Source organism: Mugil cephalus, chromosome 23 (genome assembly GCF_022458985.1).
Source record: "Mugil cephalus isolate CIBA_MC_2020 chromosome 23, CIBA_Mcephalus_1.1, whole genome shotgun sequence".
NCBI lineage: Eukaryota > Metazoa > Chordata > Actinopteri > Mugiliformes > Mugilidae > Mugil > Mugil cephalus.
Window position 1 is genome coordinate 3,126,790 of NC_061792.1, and position 24,661 is coordinate 3,151,450.

The window sequence follows — 24,661 nt, forward strand, 5'->3', positions numbered from 1 at the left end:
ATTATCTATATGTCAGTAGTAATGATGAAAAGATCACCTAAACAAGAACCCAGTTTTGTATACCAGGGGTACTCATGGTATAATCATTTGTCATTGTCTATATGTTTTCAGGAAAGCAATAGCTAAGTCCGGCCTGCACCATCTTCCCTGTCAGCCCAGCACATCATCTCTGAACAGGACCAACCCAGAAGCACATATTCGCAGTACCGTGGACTGGACCGTGAGTTGGGGAATCAGTAGAGTGTCTGATGATCAAACACGGATCTCATTGTGTGTCGTTTTGCAACATCACTTACCTTTTTTTTTTTTTTTAGCGACATCTGTGAAATTTTGTTCTTGATGAAGATTATTCTTATACATGTAGATGTGATTTCAGACTGATGTGAAATATGACAGGTATAAAGAGTTTTTGTCCTCTGAGTCTCTGTGTTTGTCTCTATAGGAGTCAGCTCTGTATGGAGATCACATCTGGTTTGATACCAACGTATCTGGAGACTACTGCTATGTGGGGGAACAGTACTGTATTGCCAGATCACTGGTTAGTATTTCTCTCTGCTACTATTACTAAAATACGTTCTTACCGAATGTCTAATCTGAGGGTATCTGTAGAAATTTTTTGACAATGTGTATTTTTCTTGACATTGCTGGAAGGATACAGAACTACCACAAACATAGATCTGCAACAATGCATAACCCCTAGGACTCTCCAGCTATCAAATGTTCCATCCATCGACTATGGACAGGTGCTGAGTATAGCTGTCTTGTCCAGCCAATAGGCCATACATTGGATGTCAGCTGCCAATTAGTATCTTCTAAAATACTATGCCATCTGTAATTCCAAAGGAATGGGAGAATTATGGCGTCCAGTAATTTTGAAAAAGCGATAATGGTATACTCTTGAGGAGGTAGGCAGATCATCTTGACTGTGATCATTCTACCTATTGCAAAATAGATGATGTTTTCCAAAATTCTGGTTCTGATTACGACATGGCTGCAAAGTTGGCTTTGTAAAAAGACATAATTTCGCTTGGTTGAGTCTTTTCATTACATCGAACCGGTATTACTAATTAAAATCGTTTTTGCACGTTTCAAACAAATCCTAAATTAGATTTGATTGCATGAATGTTTCTGTCATTTCCTCTTCCCCTCAGTTGTCTTCTGAGGTTTATGAGGTTTTGTGACAACAAATTGAGCTTAATTAGTATACTTTTTACATATTACTTCCTGTATACCGCACTATAAATTCTGGGACCTTATAATGCTATTACCTGCAGCAGCACAGTCAGGCCTCGTTATATTTGTGGTTGAGTGAGCCCAAAATATACACACAAAATCATCATATGTCTGGCCCTGTCGTGTCACATCATGTCTAGAGTGGTTTCAGTGGTGGTTTCGCTTTTTGCACTACAAGACTGTCACATAGTGGTCAGAGATAGCCTTGCTGCTTTACTTTATTCAGAAATAAACAAGCCTCTGAGAATTTTCCTAATTCCAAATTTCTAAAGTGGTGGTGTTTTCCTTTCCTTTCTTTTTTTCTGTCTTTTTAGCAAAAGTCTGTCGGTCGAAGGAAGTGTGCTGCCTGTAAGATAGTCGCTCACACCGTCTGTATAGAACAACTGGAGAAGGTAATTTGCCTCATCTATTTTAAATGCTTTTACTAATTGTTTCCATTTAGTAAAAAAACATATCCAAGGTTGCTTTTCAGTGAATAACTATTTATTTATCTTCACTCATTGCATCAAGTGTTTGCACTTTTTAACAAAGAACAGCAGGTTGTCTTATCTGTCCTTCATGTCTGACCTGCAGTTTCCCAGTTCTAAAGCCATTCTGTTGGAAGAAACCCTGCCCCTCAATGACCCCCACTTTAGAGTGAGATACAACAACCCCTCCTTTCTCTCATCTCTCCTTGTCTGTGACAATGTTTATTTGGACCTCACAGTTCATTCATAATAAAGTCACACACAAAGATTGTTGGTGGAGGAAATATATAGGGAGCTGCTGCCCTCATCTGCAGTAAATGGGAAAATCTAAATTAAAATAGCATGTTGAACCAGTCTGTGGGATCTATCATGAGCATTCGCTGAACATTTTCACTTTTTTGTTTGTCAAGGGCAATTTTATTTTCCCTTTAATTACACAGAATCTTCGGGCCTGTTCATATCTGATCTGGGTGATCCGATCTCGCAAAAGACTCATGTCAACGCCCACAGGAGGCACTGAGATCGCTTTTGAGAGATCCGAGCTCTGACCACGTTCGGAGGTAGTCTCGTTGCGTGTGTCCCAATGTGTCTACTTTCCTATGGTAGTGTCATTGCAATGCGTCCTGAATCGTACACTCAGCACCATATGGGATGTTTGTTCATGAGTAATGAGAGCCTTTTACAGTATTCTGTCCCTGTAGCTGACTAACTAAAAACTAAATACATTTTTTACAAATTTGCAAATAAAAGTGTTTAATATGAGTTATAATCTGAGGTGTGAGGTGAGGTAAATGTATGTGCCAAGGCTTCGAGGAACACACACAAAACAGTGCTGTTCTTGGTTCTGGAGCAGCGGTAGAGATCCTTCAGGAACCGTAGCTGTTACAATATGCTCGGTCTTTATTTACATTCAGAGGAGGAATCTGAGATTGGATCTGGGGATGCATTTGGAGACGCATGTTAACGCCAAGTTTGAACACACAAACGTAAATCTGGTCACATGCTATCGGATAACCCGGATCGAATGTTAACGCATGGTCTGAACAGGCCCTTCAAGGAATTTTCTTGCTGGAATAAATCTGACACATTTCTACGCGTAGTCCCATCGATTTGAAAGGGCCGAATCTTTGGGAAGGAAATCATTCAGACACAGAGGGGGTGAAAGAATCAGTAAGTAATCAGTAAAGTCAGGATTACAATGCTGACTGAAAAATGTAAGTATGCTTGCTGGATTGGTTACAGCTGTCTCTCCACAATAAATTCAAGGGAATCATTTGAAACGATTTCTTATTTTCCGGATCACAGGAAATTATTGCACTCTTTTCTCTACAGTCATGTCTACGCTTTATCCCGATACTGATGTGGTCTGTGCTGCAGAGTAAGACAACCCAGTTATGAAGTCACGATCCGGTGTTTAAACCTTTCTCCCTCTGCTCTCCACTAGATTAATTTCAGATGTAAACCGTCGTTCAGAGAGTCGGGGCCTAGGAATACTCGAGAGGTAAGCCCCTGAAGTGTCTTTCAACAGAATGCCGATGGCTGTGCCAGCAGTGCTATCATTTGCCCTACTTCTTACAATGAGATGTGAATGCAACTAAAAATGCTTACCTTAGGATGTATGTCATTTGTGTGCATTTAGCCCATCGTGGTGCGTCACCACTGGGTGCATCGCAGACGACAAGAAGGCAAATGTAAACAGTGTGGTAAGGTGTGTGGTCAGTCTCTCAATATAAATAATAGTGAAACTTCCCCCCCATTCTCTCCCTAAAATGGTAATATAAATAGTGTTTCAACTTGACATTTAACTGTATTTTTTGTGGTAGTGAAGTGACTATTCCTTATTTCTTTTCTAGGGTTTCCAGCAGAAGTTTGCTTTCCACAGTAAAGAGATCGTTGCCATCAGTTGCTCCTGGTGCAAACAGGCTGTGAGTAGGTTTGAGAATAAAACAGACAAAAGCCATTTTCATCCATAAATATTTGTAATTGTAATGCTGTATTCCCTTTCTCAGTACCACAACAAGATTTCCTGCTTCATGCTGCAGCAAATTGAGGAGCCTTGTCCAATAGGGGCACACGCTGCACTCATTGTTCCTCCCACATGGATCATCCGGGTCCGACACCATCAGGTAACACTCCCTGGCCATTCTTCTGATTACTGCTAAGGTGTAACACTGAAACCATTGCATTAAGATCCCAGATGGGGTAATTCATTTGAGGAATTATTCGATTAGCAATTAAACCATTCAATTTATACAAAAAAACTGTAGAACATTTTCTAGCTCTAAATTGAAAAATTTACTTTCTGACATTTAATATTAGTTATTATTATTATTTTTACTATTTGTTTGTCTTTATTTGCAGTTAGGACACATTCTCCTTGTTTCATAAATGCTCTCCATCTTTCCAACAAGTGACTTCAATGAAAAAATACCGGCTTAGATGATGCCTTCATGAAAACTTGGAATTTCTATATTCCAACCTGTAACTCCGACGTTACAGGTTAACTTTCAGGACAAATAATGAGTTTGTTATATTTTCACCGTTTGATGAACATGTTGAAACAACTGTTAACACTAATTATTTTGCTTCTGATTGGCTAGTGGTGTTAGTTTGGAGAGGGAAAGCTGTGTTACTCTTATTCCATTGGTAGATGAACTCAATTGACTGCTCGAACCCGACAATATCCCGCATCGACATTGTTTTCTAAATGTTCTTTTTTTTAATTATTCGTTAATCGAATGCCACATGGTAGAGATCCTGCACGGTGCCCGAATACTTTAAGCCCTGAATATTGTACTTCTCTGTCCCTAACAGTCGTCTATGAAGTCAAGTAAGAAGAAGAAGCGAACATCATTCAAGAGGAAAAGCAGCAAGAAAGGAGCAGAGGTCAGTCCTGTGATTCTTTAAAAGGATACCGTGGATATCTCTCTGATTATAATGCACATACGAAACACATTGTTTCTCATTCTTAACAGTCTGAACTTCTATTTGTGTGTTACTTTTGCGGTTTTCCATGAGACACACTCTGAACCACTCAAAATAAACCCTTATTCATAGAAACTCATTTGTATTTTTTATAGACAGATAGATATTGATAGATAGCTTTTTGGTGTTTCTGTTCATGGTTAAACAAATGTCCGGGGCTCTATTCTCAGCCGACAAAAAGGTATCCGAACATCTTCTTCTTCTTCTCTGACAGGAAGGACGGCAGTGGAGGCCGTTCATAATCCGGCCCATTCCCTCACAGCTGATGAAACCATTGCTTGTGTTTGTAAACCCTAAAAGTGGAGGAAACCAGGTATTCTTGAACAATGCCAATATTTGCAAGAAAGGTGTCCGTTCACGTTAACCTTGTCATATACTGGTGACTATTCCAGGTTGTACACTACCTCTCATTCAATGACAGCTGGAATAGACGCAGCTGATACCTAGATACGGATAATGAATAAATAAATATTGTAGTGGCAGTGCATGGATTGGAACAAAAGCTCTGAGATGAACACATTCATGTTTTAACTTGACTGTTACGAAACAGTGTCTCCGTCTATGTGCTAGCACTGGACTGGTAAATTTAGCTTGTTTCCCAGAATCTTATTTGTTTCACTGTCTGAAAGGGCACGAAGATCCTGCAGTCCTTCATGTGGTATCTGAACCCTAGACAGGTGTTTGACCTCAGCCATGGAGGACCAAAGGAGGGGTTGGTCTCTCTTGCACCCACACACACACACACACAATGAATATATATTGGTGATTCTAGATACACTTTGCTGAACTGACCACAAACTGTTGTATATCTTCCAGCTTGGAACTGTATCGTAAAGTCCATAACCTGAGGATCCTGGCCTGCGGAGGTGATGGCACTGTGAGTAATAACACACATACACACTTTAGTGTACCAGTAGGACATGCAGTCCATTGCAATCCTCTACATTGTGTGTGCGCAGTGCAACAGCTCATTTAATCAAGTTAGCAAGGAGGAGTGAAACCCTCATAAGTATTCAACTGAAGAGTAATTCCTAATGGATACCTTCGCGTTTTCTAATGTATATGTGTGAATGTGTTGAACCAGGTGGGCTGGATCCTGTCTTGTCTTGATGATCTGAAGTTAAACCCTCAGCCTCCCGTTGCCGTGTTACCGCTTGGAACAGGAAACGACCTCGCCAGGACTCTCAACTGGGGAGGGGTGAGTATGATCGCTGACCCATCCATATTGCAAACTTTTTACTTTTTAGTACTGTAGCTGCCACAACAGAGGAATTACATTAACTATGGTGATGCAGATCTTCTTCTGACTTGGTATTCCTTGGAGCATTCACGCTTCCTTTGTTTGAGACACACCCTAACCCTAACCCCCTAACCCTAACCCCTAACCCTAACCCACGCTACAAAATGTATTCAGGTCAAGAATATAGATTTCATTGTTGCAAAGCATTTGTAACATGTTTTTATGTATAATGAAATCAACTAGGCGATGTTGACTAGACTTTCACTACATGTTACTGACTTAAAAAAAAACAAAAAACTAGTATATGGCAGAGTGACAAGGACAAAAACAACAACTGTCCTTGTTTGGGCCTGTTTAACTTCATCTGGTCCAAGATTGCTTGCCATCAGTGATGGACCAGTGAATTCTGAATTATACTGGACTAAAATAAACTGTCAGGACATCTGTCTGAGAGGTGAATCTTAAGAGTCACTGGACCATGCAGCAAGACGATGACCCCAAACACACACAAAAGAGTGGTTCATTCGTTTAACGTTAAGGATTCATTCGGTTCATTCGTTTAACGTCAATGTCCAGACCTTAATCCAGTTCTTCTCAAACTTTTTTTGGTCATCCCCCACTTTGAACAAGGGGTAATTTTCAAGCCCCACCTGCTGCAGCAAATTCTGACAAGCTACCCAAATTTATTGAACTGACACAAAGTAATGTTATACTTCATAACAAATCAAAAATCAGTATCACCAAATAACAGTCAACAGTGCATAAAATAATGAAACACTGTTTGTCATTTGCAATAAAGCATAAAAACAACAAAGCAAATCCATTTGTCAAGGCTGGTGAGGAAAGTGAAATTTTTCCTGCATTAGGAGCCTATTTTCCACTGCACACCTTTTCAGAACAGGGTAACAAGCTTGACACTGCCACTCTTAAATCCTGCTCAGTGTTGAGCTGGGATCTAGGTTTTTGTTTTCAGTGAAGCAACAGCTGAGAAGCTGACAAAAGAGGAGAATGCAAACCACTCTATGACAAATGAGTGGATACACCCTCTCGACTCCATTTCCACTGGACGCGCTCCAATTTAAGTCAGTGTGAATGTTTCCACCAGGTGCACTGCAGCGTGTTTCTGAAGCGTCCCAGAAGCGTGGTTCTGCACCACGTAAATATAGGCGGCTGTTCTATTTTCTCTGCCTCAAAACCGCATCAATACAAGTAGATCGCGTCGTTGAGGCAGGAAGTCCATCACATAGTGGATGCGGGGTTATTGTCAAGAAAGAAGACGCATTAAACAGAATATTTCCTGCCTTGTGTCGCACCCCACCTGTCATGTCTCCATTGTGTCTGTGAAGGTTCTCAGTTATCCAGGTGAATAAAGGAAAATTCTATTGAAGTCCAGTTGCCTTTATTCACCGGATGACTTTATTCAATGCCTTTTGGATTAATGTCTCCATTTCCCAACAGTGGGGCGCACCCCACACTTTGAGAAGCACTGCCTTAATCAATTAGAAATGTTGTGGAAGGACCTAAAGCAAGCAGTTCATGTGAGGAAACCCACCAACATCTCAGGACTCAATTGGCTCTGTACTGACAAATGTAGACGACTGATTAGCAGTTACTTGAAACCTTTGGTTTCTGTTATTGCTGCACAAAAGAGTCACACCAGACGCTGAAAAAAACAAGGGTTCACTCATTTTCTTTTTCATCGATATTTACAGTTGATTCATTTTCTCGATTAAACAAAAAAGCATGAAAAAGCAAGTTTTTGGATTACCTAGTTATTTTTAACCATCTATCTGTGCATGCGTGCCTAGGGATACACAGATGAACCTCTGTGCAAGATCCTGTCACACGTTGAAGATGGAACCATTGTCCAGCTAGACAGGTGGAATCTACAGGTTGAGCCAAATCACAGTGCAGGTGCTGAACCAGACGAACAACAGACTGATAAGGTTGGTGCACATACACACACTTGCAAACATCCACATTGACTCAGAGCTGATCTGGCCCACTACGAATCATTACTGTGTCCATCCAACACTGATTGTGGGTGTATGTGTGTTCTTTCAGCTTCCCCTGGATGTGTTCAACAATTACTTTAGCCTTGGATTTGACGCCCACGTGACTTTAGAGTTTCACGAATCAAGAGGTACATTTAGATAATATCAGTAAATACAATGAAAAAGGCTTTATTTTGTACTGTATGTGGAGTGTTCTGTTGATTTACTGTCTTACTGGTTCTGTGTGTTTCAGAGGCCAACCCAGAGAAATTTAACAGTCGTTTTAGGAATAAGATGTTCTATGCTGGGGTGAGTGCATCTTTCAGAATTCTGAACTATGGAAGACTAAAATGCTTAATGACAGGAATAGGTAAAACGACTGCTACAAAAGAACACTCTGTACAATTCAGAGCATGTTAAAAGTTAATGTGAAAAAAATCTATTCTGGTCTCTGCATTCCATTTGCTATTTGCCTTTGCTACACACACACACAAAAAAAATATTTTTGGACAATTGCCTTTCCTGCATCAGTGTTGGTATCCTTCTCTGAAGTTATACACTAAATTTAATCATATATAAGAGTTGCACTTAAATTTCAGGATGTTCTAATTATTTTTTTATGACACACATAACTCAAACTTAAATGCTGCGGTGACTTAAATACTTTGCATGTGAAGATTTACATGGTGAAAAGTGTAATGTGCAAGCAGCTTTATCTGTTTGAATTATGTGGGTTGTGTGAAATCACAGTAAGAGCTTAAGGTCTCAGCAGTCTGTGACTTTGTTTCTGTCTCACACAGACAGCCTTCTCAGATTTCCTGATGGGAAGCTCCAAAGACTTATCAAAACACATCAAAGTAGTGGTGAGTTGCTTTCTATTCTATTCTATTCTATTCTATTCTATTCTATTCTATTCTATTCTATTCTATTCTATTCTATGGACCCTTTTATGGACTACATCATGACTGCGTCACAACAGTCAGCTGGAGGCAAAAACCACAGTGGTCGCCATTATCATGTCACCGCATTGTAGGGCACCCATGGTTGTCTATTACAACATATTAATAGGAACGTATGTATTGTTTTGCCTTCAGCTAAGCCCCCCACACATCATAGTGTTTACTAACACATTTTATCAATATATAGATCATAAGTCTTCAACAAGGGATCTGCAACCCCTAGGGGGTTCCAAAATCTTTGGTTGATTTCCCCTTTTTTTAATGTATCTTTTAAACTTTCCCCCACAAATTTAAATTTCTTTAAACACACATTAACATGGGTCCAACATATTTCAGTAAAGGGATAAGGGATAGCTTAATATTGAATGCAAAATGATGATGATAATAATAATGTATGTTTATAAATAGGCCGAGTTTACTATAGAACACATACAGTAGGCAGAGGGTCCCTACTTAATCTCTTCATCAGTTTGGGGGTCGTTGGCCTGAAAAATGTTGAAGACCCCTAATATAGAGGGTATGCATTGATGTCACTGCTGCCCAGGGTCATGCCCTTGCAAAAACATGGTGAAATGTATCAGTAAATACAGTGAGACCGGGGAAGATGTGAATTATCAGATCAAATTAAGGACAGTTGGATTGGACAGTGGTCCATATGAACTAGTATGGATTTGGAAAAGTGGATGAGCCTCAGTTTCATTTAGTTTAATTTAGTTTTAGGTCATTTCAGTTATGATAAATGTAGCTAAATAAAGTTTATTGTGTTATTGTTATTTATTGTTGGTACTGAAATAGTTACTGTTGGCCATAATTTAGATGCTATTAAAGCTTATGATTCAAACTAATGCAGCAAATCTCCATGCTCATCTGTCACATTTTGCTCAGTGGCTGTAACCATGGAGACTTCGCTTGCTTCACGTGCATATTTTCTATTCTATTCTATTCTATTCTATTCTATTCTATTCTATTCTATTCTATTCTATTCTATTCTATTCTATTCTATTCTATTCAGCTATGTCTCTACAGAAGTTCATCCATACTGTTTTCTTGTCTTCTTCCTGCCACATTTTTAAATGTAAGCTGTAAGATGACAGTTAAATTGACTGTATTTGCTCCACCTCTGCTCCACCACCAACACCATCGTCTCTAGTGTGATGGGACAGATTTGACCTCGAAGGTTCAAGACTTGAAGCTGCAGTGCCTGGTCTTTCTCAACATACCCAGGTTAGTCAGTGCCAATTGAAGCAATACAGATAACTGTTTTTTACATTATCCCTTACCGTATCGGTTGCTAATGCTATTATATTGTGGGAAAGCTAAATTTCTGATTAACATTTCATAGTGGGATTTGTAAGATAAGCAAATCAACACCCCTGCATTAAAATGATTTCCAGCATTCATAACACTTTTATATCAGGATCATTTTTAAAAAATCATTCTGATGCAAATGCACCTCCTCTGTTATTTTTGCAGCTTTGAAATAAAACCAACCCTGTCTGTGTAACTTAATTCACACCTATTGTGGGAAACCAATACCAGTTATTAACTTTAAATGTCAGTAGATTTAGACATTCTATCATTTTAAAGGAGTTTATATCAAATCAAATGTGCAGATGAAATATGAAACATTGCTGGCCCGCCCCTTTGAAATTTAAAAAACGTGTGATGTGATCTTTATACTGAGTTATATACTATATACTATATACTATATACTATATACTGAGTTATACAATTGGACTAATTGCTTGGGTTCTAGTATATACAGTCACTGGATGGAATTTTGTTTTAATCACAAACTGTATATACAGTAAATATGCACAATGCATCCCCATATCCTTGCATTGTCCAAACTGACAGCCTTTTCTCGGGGATACGAGCAGTGCCATCTTGCGAATTTGGAGTCTGTGCAGTATCGTGCAAGAGTGGAGCCACAAGGGGCCACATTATCGATGACCCAGACCCACATCCAGAGTCACTCGTGTTTTCCTTTTTCTTTATACTTTGCTCTACTTCGACCAGTTACAAAGAAGTGGATTATACACTGTACTTATTATTCATCATTTTTTTCCAACTGTCATTGTCCTACGAGATTGCTTCGTGGAGTGGTTGGCTCATGTACCATTCACTTTAATGGAGGGGGTGGAGCTTATAACCTATACTGCAGTCATCCTACCAGAGGGAGCTGTAGTTGCTTTTTCTTCACTTTTGAGTTCTGTCAACCATTTTATTTACTCTCTATGGTTTAATCAGTTGTTATCATCCTCAGAGTGATTGGTCTTTTCTCTGGTTTTGCTGCACCCAGAGAAGATTTGATGTACTGAATTAGTTTATCTTTACATCCAAGAAATATTTAAAATGTTTTCATGTATTTAAGGTTCAATAATTATGAAATGTGCTATATGTTGTTTTCTACAGGTATTGTGCAGGGACCACACCTTGGGGAAACCCTAGTGAGCATCACGACTTCGAACCTCAACGCCATGATGACGGTTACATTGAGGTCATTGGATTCACTATGACCTCACTGGTACGGAGCTCTCACTGTGTCCTGGTTGCATTGTAACCAGGGAAATTAACTGCCACAGAGACTGAGTTATTTAATGCAATGATATCTTTAATTAGACCCAGTTGTTTAAACTTGCCACCGTTAGTTAAAACTAGATTATAAAAATGATGGAAATGAGTAAAAATTGGCCATGTGACGTGATGTTGTCTTTCTCTGTCTGTATGCGTGGGTAGGCAACACTCCAGGTCGGAGGCCACGGTGAGAGGTTGAATCAGTGTCGAGAAGTCACCCTTACAACTGCAAAACCTCTTGCAGTACAGGTACATACTGCACATATGCTCATTACTGTAATGATCCCTTGAGTTTTCCTTTGCTTGCAATTTGTACAATGACAGTAAAGGCATTATTCAATGAAACTGCTCCCCAGTAACATCACAGTCTATTGCTGATGATTATGGACTGTATACCAGTCAGCCACAACATTAAAACCACTGACAGGCAAGGTAAATAACACTGACCATCTTGTGACAGTGCATTGTTCTGCTGCAAAACATTTGGACCTGACATTCATGTTAGTGTAACTTAGACATGTACCAGCCATCTAGACCAGACCATGCACCCCCAACCCGTAGTAATGACACTTCTTGAAGGTTGCAACCATCCCCAGAAGGATGCAGCCTGACGCAGACACACGCAAAAAGTGGTTTACAAAACATGAAAAACAGCACAAGGTGGCCTGGTCTCCAAATTTTCTAAATCCCAACTGATCAAGTATCTATAGGATACACTGAAACAAGCCTGATCCACAGAGGCCCCTCCCTTCAACCCATACAACCAAAAAGCCCCCACTACCAACATTATTACACATTATTACACAATATTAATATTGGTCATAATGTTATGTCTGATTGGTGTATATACATTTAAGCAACATGGGTATTAATTTTACTGGCTAATTGAAGGATTTATTGATTGGTTAATTTGTATGTACTTTTGTACAGGTGGATGGTGAACCTTGCAGACTTGCTCCCTCTGTCATCCACATCAGCCTTAGAAACCAGGCCAACATGGTTCAGAAAACCAAAAGACAGACCTCACTACCGCATCTCAATGAGTAAGTCATTGTGGCACGCATGCAAGTAAACATCGCTGTACAAGTGGTGGGCATATCTAAACCTAAATTTACAACAAAAATAAGCCATCACAAGTACAAATAAAGAACCATTTGTAACCTTTAAGAATTACTTCGCCAAAACACATCTACAAAGCCCAGTGCAGTTCTATGTAGGCATTCTTTGGATAAAACTCAGATCAACCTGTATCAGAATGAACAGAAGAAATAAGTATGGAGATATATATAATGGTTTATAGTGGGATATAATGGTTCATGATCTGAAATATAACAATCTGTAAAACGGTAGAACGGTGCATAGGGAATATACTGTCTGTTCTGATCTGCCAAATGAAACAAAGATTATTGGACCTGTGCTGGCTTTCAGTTTTTTAAGGTAAGAAAGTGTACTATTCTGCAATGATCAAGTCAGTGAGGCAATCCAAACCCAGTCGAGCATTAGTAATGTGTCTTTTGCGAACGAGTCGGCTCTAAGAGGCTGTTCCTTGTGGTGAATGAGGTGAGCCGATTCCTGTAGTGGCGAGCCAAATCTTCCTCCTGCTAAGCTCTGCTGAGAATCCATGGAGGCAGGGGTGGGACTTTATGTTGATGGACACACAATGCGGGCAAATCACAGGTGAGGACAGATAGACAGTCTAGGATCATACCATCAAGAAGGAAGGGGGACGATGCTCCAAAGAAAGCAAGAAAGTAAAGGGAATAAGTCAAAACTTGACATCCAGGCTGAACCATCTGGTATTTCTGAAAGACTTTTATCTAAAGCGTCATTGTCTTAAGACTTAAAATAGTCAACCTCCCAGTACTATCCCATGCCAATTTGGATTTGAATACCTTTAAATTAAGGCTGATACTTTGGACTTTAAAGTATTTTCTAACAGTATTACATTTTTTTTTTCTCTTAATGTACCATTGAAATCAAAAATGAAAAGTCTGATTCTGTATAAATCAGACTGAATGAATATGATTAATTAGCTGTTTTTCCAAGAAGCATTATGAAGATGTCCTTATCCTTTGTTCTTATCCTGTGACTGAGTACTTGGGATAACAGAACATGTGTGCTACATGAACTGCTTATTAAAAGTGGTATTGTTTGTGTTTCAGTCAGCAGCCAGTCCCGGAGAAGCTGAGGATCAGAGTCAACAGGATCAGTATGTCTGACTACGAGGCATTACACTACGACAAGGACAAACTACGCCAAGCATGTAAGGAGAGATGCTCGCACTTGCACTCATTTAGCATGTTTTTTTTTTTTTTTTTTGGTAGCCCTGTTCTTGCTTTTTATAATAAACTGCAGGAAGTTTAGCCCCGACAGAACTCTGCATTTCTTCAGTTCATTTCAGGTGTGTTGGCGCACTCGGGTTGGTTCTGGGCCGCTAATTGACTTGGCCTTTTTAAAGCTTATTCTGCCTCAACTTTGAAAGTGTGCTTAGTGTCACTCTCTATTCGAAAGACCCATTTCCAAGCTTTAAATTCCTTGCTGATGTCTTATGATATTGCTTTAATACAGTATATCCACATAATGTTCCCTCGTGATGTCTAATCTATTTTCTAATGTGCGGCAAAGGGCTGCCAGGTACCATGGCGTTAATGCATTGTTTGTACAGATGAAAGTGGTGCATTCAGGCTTTTGGAAATCGTTGACTTGTGGAGGTCCAAGGTTTTATCTGAGGTCCTGGCTGATTTATTTTTGATGAGTCTGAAGGTAGGCCTTGAAATGCTGTACATTGACAGATGCACCTTTTCCGTGACTAAAAGGATGTCACACTAATTTTAAGCTATGATCACAGAATTTGATTTGCTCACAGCAGCCTTACAGTATATTCAGATATGTATCTTAACTGCTCATTGCTGGAATGCAGCTACGTATGTGCTGACATGGAACATGTCCCTGATATAAAAACTAAAGATACAAAGTGGGCAGTGATGGCATCGCATCAATGGTGCTTCAGGGATACGAAAATGGAATGCTCCACCTCTACTTTCAATCCTTGTATAGTTTGCAGCAGTACATTCATTGCATTCACGTTATTCATGTTAGGTGAGAGTTTTGACACAGGGTGGCACTGTTACATTTGCTTCACTGTAAACTGTACACCACTTTACAGTTACAATCTCACATCTTCCCATTCGTTCACATATCGGTTCCGTGGGCTGAGTGCCTGGGAGCAACTTGGGGTTCGACATCTGGTATAATAATAACAATAATACATTTTATTTAAGAAGCATCTTTCAAGTCACCCAAGGACACTTTACAGAAAGGAACAGATGAATACAACAATAGACAGAAACATCACTAGACACAGAAGGAAAAACAGCATTCAAACATCCAAATACAAGAAATACACAATAAGCAACATTCAAGCATTAATGGACGGACAACTTTTAATAATCCTGCATGAATAAAATAAAACTTGGAAATGCAGAAGGGAGAAGTAGTGCGGTGTGGGAGTTAAGGGTGGAAAGAGTAAGCAATTCTGAACAGGTGGGTTAGAGTCTAGTTTTGAAAACAAGGAGAAAGTCAATATTAAGGATGTTTGACTGTTAAGAGTTCCAGAGCTTGGGAGTAGAGTGGTTGAAAGCTCTGCCACTCTTGGGATGACATCCAAACTCTTAACCTGAGGGGAGGGGGGAGACTGAGGAGCTATTGATGAGAACAGGGAAGCGGTCAACTTTGGAAAGTGTAGATGGGGTGCCAATTAGAAGAATTTCAGTTTTATCACTTTTTAATTTCAGGAAGTTGGAAGTGAACCAGGATTTGATTTCAGAGAAGCAGGCTGCAAGGGAGGTGGGTGAGAGTGTAGAGTTAGTTTACTAAAGAGGTAGAGCTGGGTGTCATCGGCATAGCATGAGAGGTGAAGGGTTTAGATTTGCGGATGAGGTCAGTGATTTGAAAGTCACCCAGAAGTTGGAAACTGCTGGCAGTGCTGTGGAGGTGAAGATGAGGGGAGAGGAAGTGCAAGTGAGGAGAGAGTGGCCCTGAGTATAACTCTTGGTGGAAATTTTATCATTAAAAAACTGCATTAAGGAGTTACAGGTGTCAGTTGAGTATGTCCTTGGCCCATCAGCGGAACCAATGAAAGATGGCAACAATATGCATCTCTCATCTATATTTCTTTTACACTCACTCCATCATGTTTATAGAATATACAGACATTATAGTAGAGGTTTGGATGTAACTTTCATCACTTTGTAGTATTTTTGAATGCAGTGCAGGGGTGAATCTGTCAAAATCTGACTGGGTTTCTGTTGGCAAAGCTGCAACTTTTGTCTTTGTTTCCCTCACTGAGGTATTAAGTATCAACGAGATGTGTGGGTTCAGGAGAATCTCGCTCACTCTAACAGCTCTTAAGGCTCGAAGAGCTGTGTGAAGTAGCGTTGTGCTGGTGGAGCAGGCGGCTGGTATGGCCTGCAATAAATCCCATTTTGGACAAATGTTAGGCTGCAAAGTTGAGATGTCACTGACCCATTCACCCATTCAGGTGGACAAAATCATTAAGTCAACATGTGTTCATCACATCGATAAAGGTGGAGCCGATTTTAAATGAAAAAAAATTTCTCCCCCCATATCAGTAGTCTCAACACATAACGTTTCATTTAAAATTTGCAACTAAAGCTATCAAAAAGTATAGAGGTATAAAATGTATGATGTTATCTCTGATATGTAGTCGACTGCAGCTCAAAGTAGCAGAGACATCAAAACCGTGGATGGTTAATTAGAGCAAAACACAGCCTTTATGCACCATACAAAACACAGGTGTGGGGGGTTCTGAATCACATGACAGTCCTGGGTGAAACTAATTCTGTGCAAACAGGGCTTTAATCTCTAAATTTCAAAATAATATTGGAAGATTTGATTTGCACCGTTCAATTTGTTGTAGAAAACCTTATGGTTATAATTGTGAATGTTATAATTGCTACATGGCATTCCTTTAAATGCTTTTGGTGTAATTAATGGAACACTGGAGTAGTCCTCTGGGGTTGCTACTACTCAGGATGACTTTTTGTGGGACTGTTATTTAACCCGACAAAATGCAATGGGACACGAGACAATGGAAGCTGACCTAACTGTCTGTTATGGATTGAGACGGCGCACACTAATCTGCCAAAGGGAACTGGGTTGTAAGCTACTAGCTGTAACTCTTTAGCACACACAGCACTGCACCAGTTGTAGCCATTCCTGAACGCTTTCAGAATTGTGTCAAGTTGCGTTATCCTACATGTGGAAATACCATTCTTAATGGGTGTTCATGGTCTTGTGATGGAAACAATGCATAGGTTAGGAGGTATGTGTCAAAGTAACATCTGCATGAACGCCAGGTCCTGAGGTCTCCCAGAAGAACTTTTGACAATTTTTTCTGCTCCTAGCACATCAGCTGTGAGGATCCATAATGGTTCGCCTGATCTGTGTATTTGATTACCTTCACATGAAGTGCCACGTCTGCATCATTCCAATGCTCTGTAGCTACAATTAGTAGTGGCACTCTCAGTGACCAAAGGGCTTCAGATGAGCACCACTGTATGGATTTCAAAGCGCCGTTGGATAATTGTCTTGTTCTTCTGTATCTGCAGCTATTCCTCTGGGTCTGATCGTCGTTCCCGGTGACAGTGACTTAGAAATCTGCAGAGAACATATTCAGCGTTTGCAGGAGGTAAGGAGAAGTTCTGTTTCACTAACCAAGCTGTGTGCATGTGTGTGCCTTGGAATACGGTCCTCTCTACCTTCTTTACTTTCTTACACTTTTATCTTCACCTCTAGGACTCCTGCTCTGTCCAACCCTCCTTCAGATGTTTGGGGCTGCAGGTTGGTAGTTAGATGTCATTTGTAGTGTGCTTGTTGTTTGGTTCAGAGCAGGGGCAGACTGGAACATAAAATAGGTCCTGGCATTTTGGACTAGACCAGGCCACCCCATTCGATAACACACACCATTTTGGTCTTTGTCTTAGATTCTCTGAATTGTAGTTTACATTGTCTTTAGCTGCCTAGGCTACATACAGTAAATACTGTCCCAAACTCATTTTTCCAGGTCTAAAAAGTAGCTTAGTAAAGTACAGAATGAACCTCAGCTTATTTTCTCATCCAATCACTGTACATGATGTCTTATAAATTACATCTCATCACATTTGGCATCGTTTGCTTGAAGAGCAAGTTTCTTTTTTTCTCGCAGTTTCTCTGTGCTTCCTTCACGTTTAATGTCCATCTCAGAAGATCCTAACAGATAACGTTACATTCATCCTACATTGTACTGCACACCGATGCACCGAGCTTATGGGAGGAAGTGTTTCATGATATAATTGGGCAAGCCGCGTGTCAGTGAAGAAAATAACCAATGTGCCACACGGACTAGCGTGTGACAAGGACTCGTGGTTAGGTTAGGAAACAAAATTTTCCATGTAATTGGGCCGCTCATCACCAATATATAATTATTCGTCACAAAGAGTCAGGACTGTCGGCCCAAATAGCACATCGGCACACCGGGAAAATGGCCAATCTTTTCCTTTCTCAGGCACATAGTAAGCTAACTGTTAACGTCAACATTTTGACATTCATTTTATTACAAAATCTTCCAGGTAATGTAAGATTGAGTCAAATTCCATTACATGAGACATGGAGTTTACCTTTCCAGTTCCCAGAATTTTTGGTTGTGTCTCAGTTGGCACAGAGCAAATGTAGAAATTTGTAACATTGCAGATACCATATTACTGATTAGTCAGTTTTGTTCATGCCTTTCAAAATGGTGATCATTCTTAGGAAACATTGCATAAATGTCCATGCTTATACAGATTACATTCATCCATGAAGCCAGATGAAACAAATCAGTTACTCAAATAGCAAGCATGCCTAAAGTCACGAAGGCTTGAATGTCCAGTAACTTTCTATTTCTAAACTCAAAACAAACCCAGAAGTCATTGCATTTGGCCCTAAACACCTTTGAGCTTCAATATCTAATCATTTGTTTCTCTGGGTGGCATTACCTTGGCCTCCAGTACCACTGTGAGAAACCTTGGTGTTTTATTCAAGCAGGACATGTCTTTTATATCTCACATAAACCAAGTGATCCAGACTGTCTCAAAGTCATGCTGAAAAAGTAGTTCTTGACTTCTTTAAAGCTCAATTACTGTTATTCATTATTATCAGGTTGTGGAATAGCTATTTCTAATTCTCCAACAGATTTAAAATGTCACTGTGTGACAACTGATGGAAATTGGCAAGAGACATCATATAACTCCAGTCTTCGATGTGACGTTTGATTAAAATATCTGCAATTAGTATGCAAATTCTAGCATGAATGGTTGTCTGTGGATTTCTGCATGTGTGGAATCATTACTTAATGTATTATTTACTTGTGTGTTTCATCGTGTTTATGGTATCATCTTTGTATGTAGAATTTGTATGTAGAAAATTTTTTGGTGAGTCTATAGTATTGGTTTTCTGGTTTGTTACCTGTTTCTAATCTGTCAGATGGGTCCCAGTTTGTCAACAACAATTCTTATACAAAAGTCTGTGGAATTCCACTGGGATTTGTGCTATGACCAATACTGTTCACATTATGTATGCTTACCATTGACAAAGGAGGAGATAGAAGCCACAGATATCAAGGCACTAATCATGGCAACACAAGAACAGGCCCTAAGTACAAGAGCCATGGAGGCCAATATCTACCAGAGTAGATCAGACCCAAGGTGTAGACTTTGCAAACATGCCCCTGAGACAGACACATAGTAGCAGGTGTAAGATGCTAGCCGTGCATACATGGTGAAGTCCATCAAGTGGCTGGGATAGTGTACAGGAACATCTGTACCCAGTATGGTTGGAATATAAGTACCAAAGTCCCAAATGGGCCATACCACAGAATGTGGATGAGAACAACAAGGACAAGGTTCTGCAGGACTTCAGCTTCCAGACTGATAAACAGGTCCTGGCTAGCCAACTGGACATAGTGGTGGTGGACATAGAGCAGATGAGGGTGGTGGTGATAGATATGGCGATACCAGCTGATGCCAGCATCAGAAAGAAGGAACATGGAAAGGTTGAGTAGTCCCCATGGTAGTGGGAGCACTAGGGTCAGTGGGAGAGTGGCTCCAACAGACCATGTGTGCTGTCAAACCTATTTCGTTTGACAGCAGTAATAGAAATCAATCAGTAAATCAGTCACACATAGAATGAGATACTGTATGACATGCATGGCCTGTCTTACCTGCTGGCCTCAGACAATATAAAAACAAATATGAATACTATTTCAAATGTTGACAAACCATCAAATTCCTAAGCAAATGTTGAGTGGGGATTTTTACAGAAAGGTTTTCTCTGACTGCAGTGCTGATAGTCAGTGTGAGTGCCTGGCAAGCTGGTCTCTGTTTCTCAGGGCTGTTACTAGTGGTCTACCAACCCTGCTTTGAATTCACACACAGGCTAACACGTACTCTGATGTAAGCATAACAAGCGCCCACACGGGTGCAGATGGGTTATCCATTACACAACACATGAAATACATGAATGCATAATATAAAACCATGTTTGAAACAGGATCAGCATAAGAAAAGAACAAACAAGCAAACATACCCTTAATCATTCAATAGTTCTATAGAATTAGAGCAGTTCTATTGTTAAAACAGTATTAAAACAGAAAATGCCCAATATATATATATATATTTATTGGACACTCTCTAAAAGCCTCTCATTATTACTCATTTAGGAGCTATAGATATATTAACATGACATATTATGGTATTATTTGGGTCTCATTTCTGTGATTTCAACTATAACTGCTGTACTTATTTGGTTTCCTGTGCAATGAAGGATCGACTTGTTTTAAACATGAAGTGGCATCTGTCTGCTCATGTTTGTTGCTCTCATTTTGGCCATTTTTATAATGAATAATTAACACATAAGTGGATGTTTTTTTCTATTGTGCAGGTTGACAAAATAAGTTAAAATAAGTGTCTTTGTCATATGCTAAATATCACATGAACATTGCCTCTCTGTTATGATGATGCACTTTTGAAACTTGTCACAAATCAAGACCAATGTTTGAAAGTCATTTACTTTAAAAGGTAAAAACAATAGATAATGTTATACATTACACGTCTGCTAAAGGTTATATTTAGCCAAACTGTGCTGGAATAAAAGTAACACAGCTTCAGTTTGTTTTGCATGAGTGATAGCAGACCGCCTAATAAAAACACTTATTCTTTATTTATTTATTTTTTGGTTAGCTACAAAGACAGAGTATTTTAAAAGGCTCCCATTACAAATGAATAGACATCACTTACAGTGCTCTTTCCTTTACAGACGATCATCATGTTTTTTTCAAGATGTTAAGAAATACCAGCACATTGGCAGGTCTCCATCTCTCAAACATTTCTAAGTGCAGTGACAAGAGCTGGTGCTTATCGTGAACTTAAAATCAGTCTGAAATGAAAATGAGGTCAGAAAGCAACTTTAGTTGGAAATATATCATTTTTTTATTGTTAAAATAATTAAGGAAAAAAATGCTATCAAATCACTATCACTATCATTATTTAAAATCCAAACAATACGCAAAATGACATGCTGCTGAACTAACTCTCTTTTATACAAGCTTTTATAGTTTCAAATTACTGTGTTGTACAGATTTGTTCTTATTAGCCTTTCAACCATTTTTCAAAAGAACATGACAACATTAAGGGCAGGAAGAAGACAGAAAAGAGGAAATAAGAAAATATGTTATGGTGATGTGATGAGCAGAATCAGCAGTAGCTGATTCCTGACTCTTGTGTCGAGATAAAAACAGACATACAGTTTTGGTTCTGTAGAGGTTAGTTTCACCTCATGCGTCTGTGTAATGATCACTTGTGTGTTTCATTGTGCTTATAGTATTGTCTTTGTATGTAGCAAAACTGATTGGTGAGTCTATTGTACTGTTGGTCAGCCAGATCCCAATTTGTCAACAATGATTCTTCTACTTATACAAAAGTCTATCAAGGAGTTCTACAGGGTTCTGTGCTACAACCAGTCTTCACATTATACAGTATATGCTTCCCCTTGGCAATATTCTTGGGAAACATTGCATAAATTGCAATTGCTATGCAGATGACACACAGTTCTGTTTATCCTTGAAGCCAGACAAATCAGTCAAACATAGTCAAACACCGATCATGTACTAAAGAAATGGGGGCTCGAATGAAACGTACATAGTAACTTTCATATACAGTACCATGCAAAAGTTACTACTACATTAAAATACGTGTCCAGGACTGTCTTCCTTCTCCTGCAAAATAAAATTAGAAACATCCTGTCAAAGGTTGATGCTGAAAAGCTAGTCCATGCCTTTAAGGCTGTATTACTGTACTTGATTATTGTTGAATATTGCATTGCGAACTGTTGTAAAAGCTCAGTTTGTCTTTTGATCCTTAATTCATCAAAAGTTTAAATCTAATATTCAGTTAAAGAAACACTTTTATTTTCCATTCATTCTTTACTTATTCAACTAGACCTTCTAGTTAAGGAGTCTCTTTGAGGAATTGTGCTCTATTAAAAAAAAAAAGTTTAAACCTGGTGCATCCATTCTGCATAATTTGATCACAAGTGGACAGCTTTGAACACACCTGAGACCTGTTGATGGCACATTTGAAGTCCAATTACATTTGAGATTTAGAGGTGTCCTACTATTCTTTTAGTAGTATGTGTCATAATGTGTTCTGGCCATTTAGACAGAAATTTTGCTGATTCATTCAGACAAAACACATTATGAATGCTTGCCACTAAAGGCAACAGTACCAACAGTGTCTAATCGTTAGTAGAGAGAACCTTTCAGTCTGGCAACCATGTAAAATGATTTCTGAATGAATGGTGACGCAGGAGCTGTTGAGTATAGGCAGTATTTAATGCGACTCAGGACGCATTGCATTCATTGCAAAGCACCAAAGGAATGTGGACTCATGCAACAAGTATGATCTCAATGCGTCCCAGGGCTGTTCACACCTGTCTTTACCTGATCAGATCGCCTGATCAGATCTTAATGCAAGGCCTGAACAGGCCCAAGGTGTGAATACACATACTTAGAAACTGTTCACTCAGTTGTGATTGGAGCACCCAGGATGCAATTCAGTAATTTGAATTTAATCGCCTATGTCAGTAGGAAGTTAGACGACCCTCCAGGAAAGCCAACTTTTCACTGCCTCATCCAGTATGGCTGTATAACACTTTTGATTTCTGACTTGCTCTGACAGTACAGCCACTTTTCTTAGAGACTACAGAGCGTAAGTTCAAACTCGGCAAATGTGTCAGTCTTAACTTCTAATTCCAGCATGTCTAAAGATAACTACTGCACTGTAACAAAATTGTTATAATCCACTACTTTGAGCAGGTAGTCTGAAACTTTCTGCTAAACCACTGTAACATGTTCAAATTTATCTCCGCGTTCCCCTTTTCTGAAGAACTGCGGGAACACAGCAGTCCTGACAACATTTAACAAGTAGTGGAGAAGACAGAAAAATAGACAGTATATCACACCTGCTCAATTCTCTTGTGGGTCACTCTTACGGATTTTCTTTTTTTCCCCCGTTAAGTTCTCTTTTCTTTCTCCTCAGTAGCGAGAGGGATTTTGCTGCTGTCATCTTCTGTCAGCCTGATTTGTGTGTTCAAGGGGAGGAAGTTGCTGCACTTTAACTGGCCCAAGCAACCTGAATTGTACCTAAAGCTTTTCCAGTTTGTTAAAGCAACCATTCCTACACCATTTTATACCTGTAATGCCTGAAAATGTACTGTATTTTAAGTGGTATCATTATTACATGCGTAAACACTGAACAACACAAATGGCCAAAAAGTTGAATCATTTCATCGTTAAATATGGTTTGGAGCTTGTAAATTGCTTGCACAACTACAACTCAATAATGATCCATATTGATTTTTATAAACAGAAAAAAGACAGGTCAGGAGCAGTAACAGTAATTAAAAATCAAAAGTTGAAAAGATTAATAGGTTGAGGACAAAAAAGAAATGCATAAAAATAAAACAACAATGGGAGGAAGAGAATTTAATTTTTTTTCTTTAATTTAAGCCCTGATCTGTGGACAGACAGGAGTCTTTGGTCTAAACATCTGAGGTGTCTGACAGTGAGCTGTGGGGGCAGGAGTTCACAGCAGGGCTATGCTCGATTAATGCTGGGAAAACAAAAAACAAGATTTTAAACTTGCTAGGGAGCGGGGATGAAAGAATCGTAGTGACATACTGTCTGTTTGTTGGTCTCGCTGTACAATTGTGAACTAATTGGCGACGGAGAATTTGAGTGATACCATGAGACAAAAAAAATGCACTAATGAGGCAAGTTGATGTTGAGATGTGGTGATTTTGACGGACATCAAATGAATATTATTTGCGGTTATGACTTGTAGTATAGTTATTGGGATTCATCTGCTACTCAGTCATTAATCAAATTCTCTCTGTTTGTTGTATACACCGATCAGGTATCACATGATGACCACCTTCCTAATATTGTGTAGGTCTCCTTTGTGTCTCCAAAACAGGCCTTCTGAGGGTGTCCTGTGGTGCCCCAAAATGTTTTTACTGGGGGCCTTCGGTTGATCTGTGTATCAAACTTGCTCCAGTGTATCCCAAAGATAATGGATCAGTTTGGGATCTAAGGAATTTGGATGTTTTTTGAGTTGTTCCTAAACTGTTTTGTGTGCCTGTGTTAGGCTGCATCCTGCTAGAGATGGTTGCTGCCATCTTTGCTTTGAGGTTGGGGTAACCAGGTCTCGTTTAATTGTGTGGTACACGTCTAAGCAACAACCACACGAATGCCAGGTTCAAACGTTTTCCAGCAGACCATTGCACTGTCACATCATCCGGGCACCTGTTGGGCTGGATAAGTAAGTGAATATTTTGTCATCAGAGTTGATGTGTTAGATGCAGTAAAATGGGCATGTGTAAGGATTTGAGTGAGTTGGACAAGGGCCACACATTTTCCTTTTCATAACGTGGATGGCCAGGTGCGTCACTTACCTGGGAAACACATGACACTAAGATACACTATGGAAAGGCGGAGGCAGTGTAATGATTTGGGCAATGTTCTACTGAGAAACTTTGGGTCCTGCCATTCATGTGGATATTACTTTCATACATACCACTTAACTAAGCATTGTTACAGGGTATAGTGTTTCCTTT

The 24,661-nt window shown here is 39.5% G+C and overlaps 1 protein-coding gene across 6 annotated transcripts in view; it reads left to right on the top strand.

The window, feature by feature from the left end:
* The window catches only part of LOC125001181 (diacylglycerol kinase zeta-like), a 77,047-nt gene that overhangs the window by 22,744 nt on the left and 29,642 nt on the right, over nucleotides 1–24,661 (top strand). For 3 of the 6 annotated variants that reach the window (XM_047577099.1, XM_047577097.1, XM_047577093.1), the window contains 24 exons: nucleotides 112–220; nucleotides 443–538; nucleotides 1,548–1,625; nucleotides 1,807–1,869; nucleotides 3,145–3,201; nucleotides 3,340–3,408; nucleotides 3,554–3,625; nucleotides 3,710–3,826; nucleotides 4,515–4,586; nucleotides 4,900–4,998; nucleotides 5,315–5,397; nucleotides 5,502–5,562; nucleotides 5,770–5,883; nucleotides 7,734–7,871; nucleotides 7,990–8,068; nucleotides 8,173–8,228; nucleotides 8,720–8,782; nucleotides 10,029–10,102; nucleotides 11,294–11,405; nucleotides 11,618–11,704; nucleotides 12,386–12,498; nucleotides 13,618–13,718; nucleotides 17,086–17,165; nucleotides 17,273–17,317. In XM_047577099.1, the coding sequence (XP_047433055.1) occupies nucleotides 112–220; nucleotides 443–538; nucleotides 1,548–1,625; nucleotides 1,807–1,869; nucleotides 3,145–3,201; nucleotides 3,340–3,408; nucleotides 3,554–3,625; nucleotides 3,710–3,826; nucleotides 4,515–4,586; nucleotides 4,900–4,998; nucleotides 5,315–5,397; nucleotides 5,502–5,562; nucleotides 5,770–5,883; nucleotides 7,734–7,871; nucleotides 7,990–8,068; nucleotides 8,173–8,228; nucleotides 8,720–8,782; nucleotides 10,029–10,102; nucleotides 11,294–11,405; nucleotides 11,618–11,704; nucleotides 12,386–12,498; nucleotides 13,618–13,718; nucleotides 17,086–17,165; nucleotides 17,273–17,317 (2,038 nt within the window). The remainder of the gene's footprint in view (nucleotides 1–111; nucleotides 221–442; nucleotides 539–1,547; nucleotides 1,626–1,806; nucleotides 1,870–3,144; nucleotides 3,202–3,339; nucleotides 3,409–3,553; nucleotides 3,626–3,709; nucleotides 3,827–4,514; nucleotides 4,587–4,899; nucleotides 4,999–5,314; nucleotides 5,398–5,501; nucleotides 5,563–5,769; nucleotides 5,884–7,733; nucleotides 7,872–7,989; nucleotides 8,069–8,172; nucleotides 8,229–8,719; nucleotides 8,783–10,028; nucleotides 10,103–11,293; nucleotides 11,406–11,617; nucleotides 11,705–12,385; nucleotides 12,499–13,617; nucleotides 13,719–17,085; nucleotides 17,166–17,272; nucleotides 17,318–24,661) is intronic. The other 3 variants (XM_047577098.1, XM_047577094.1, XM_047577095.1) reach the window with 2 other exon arrangements.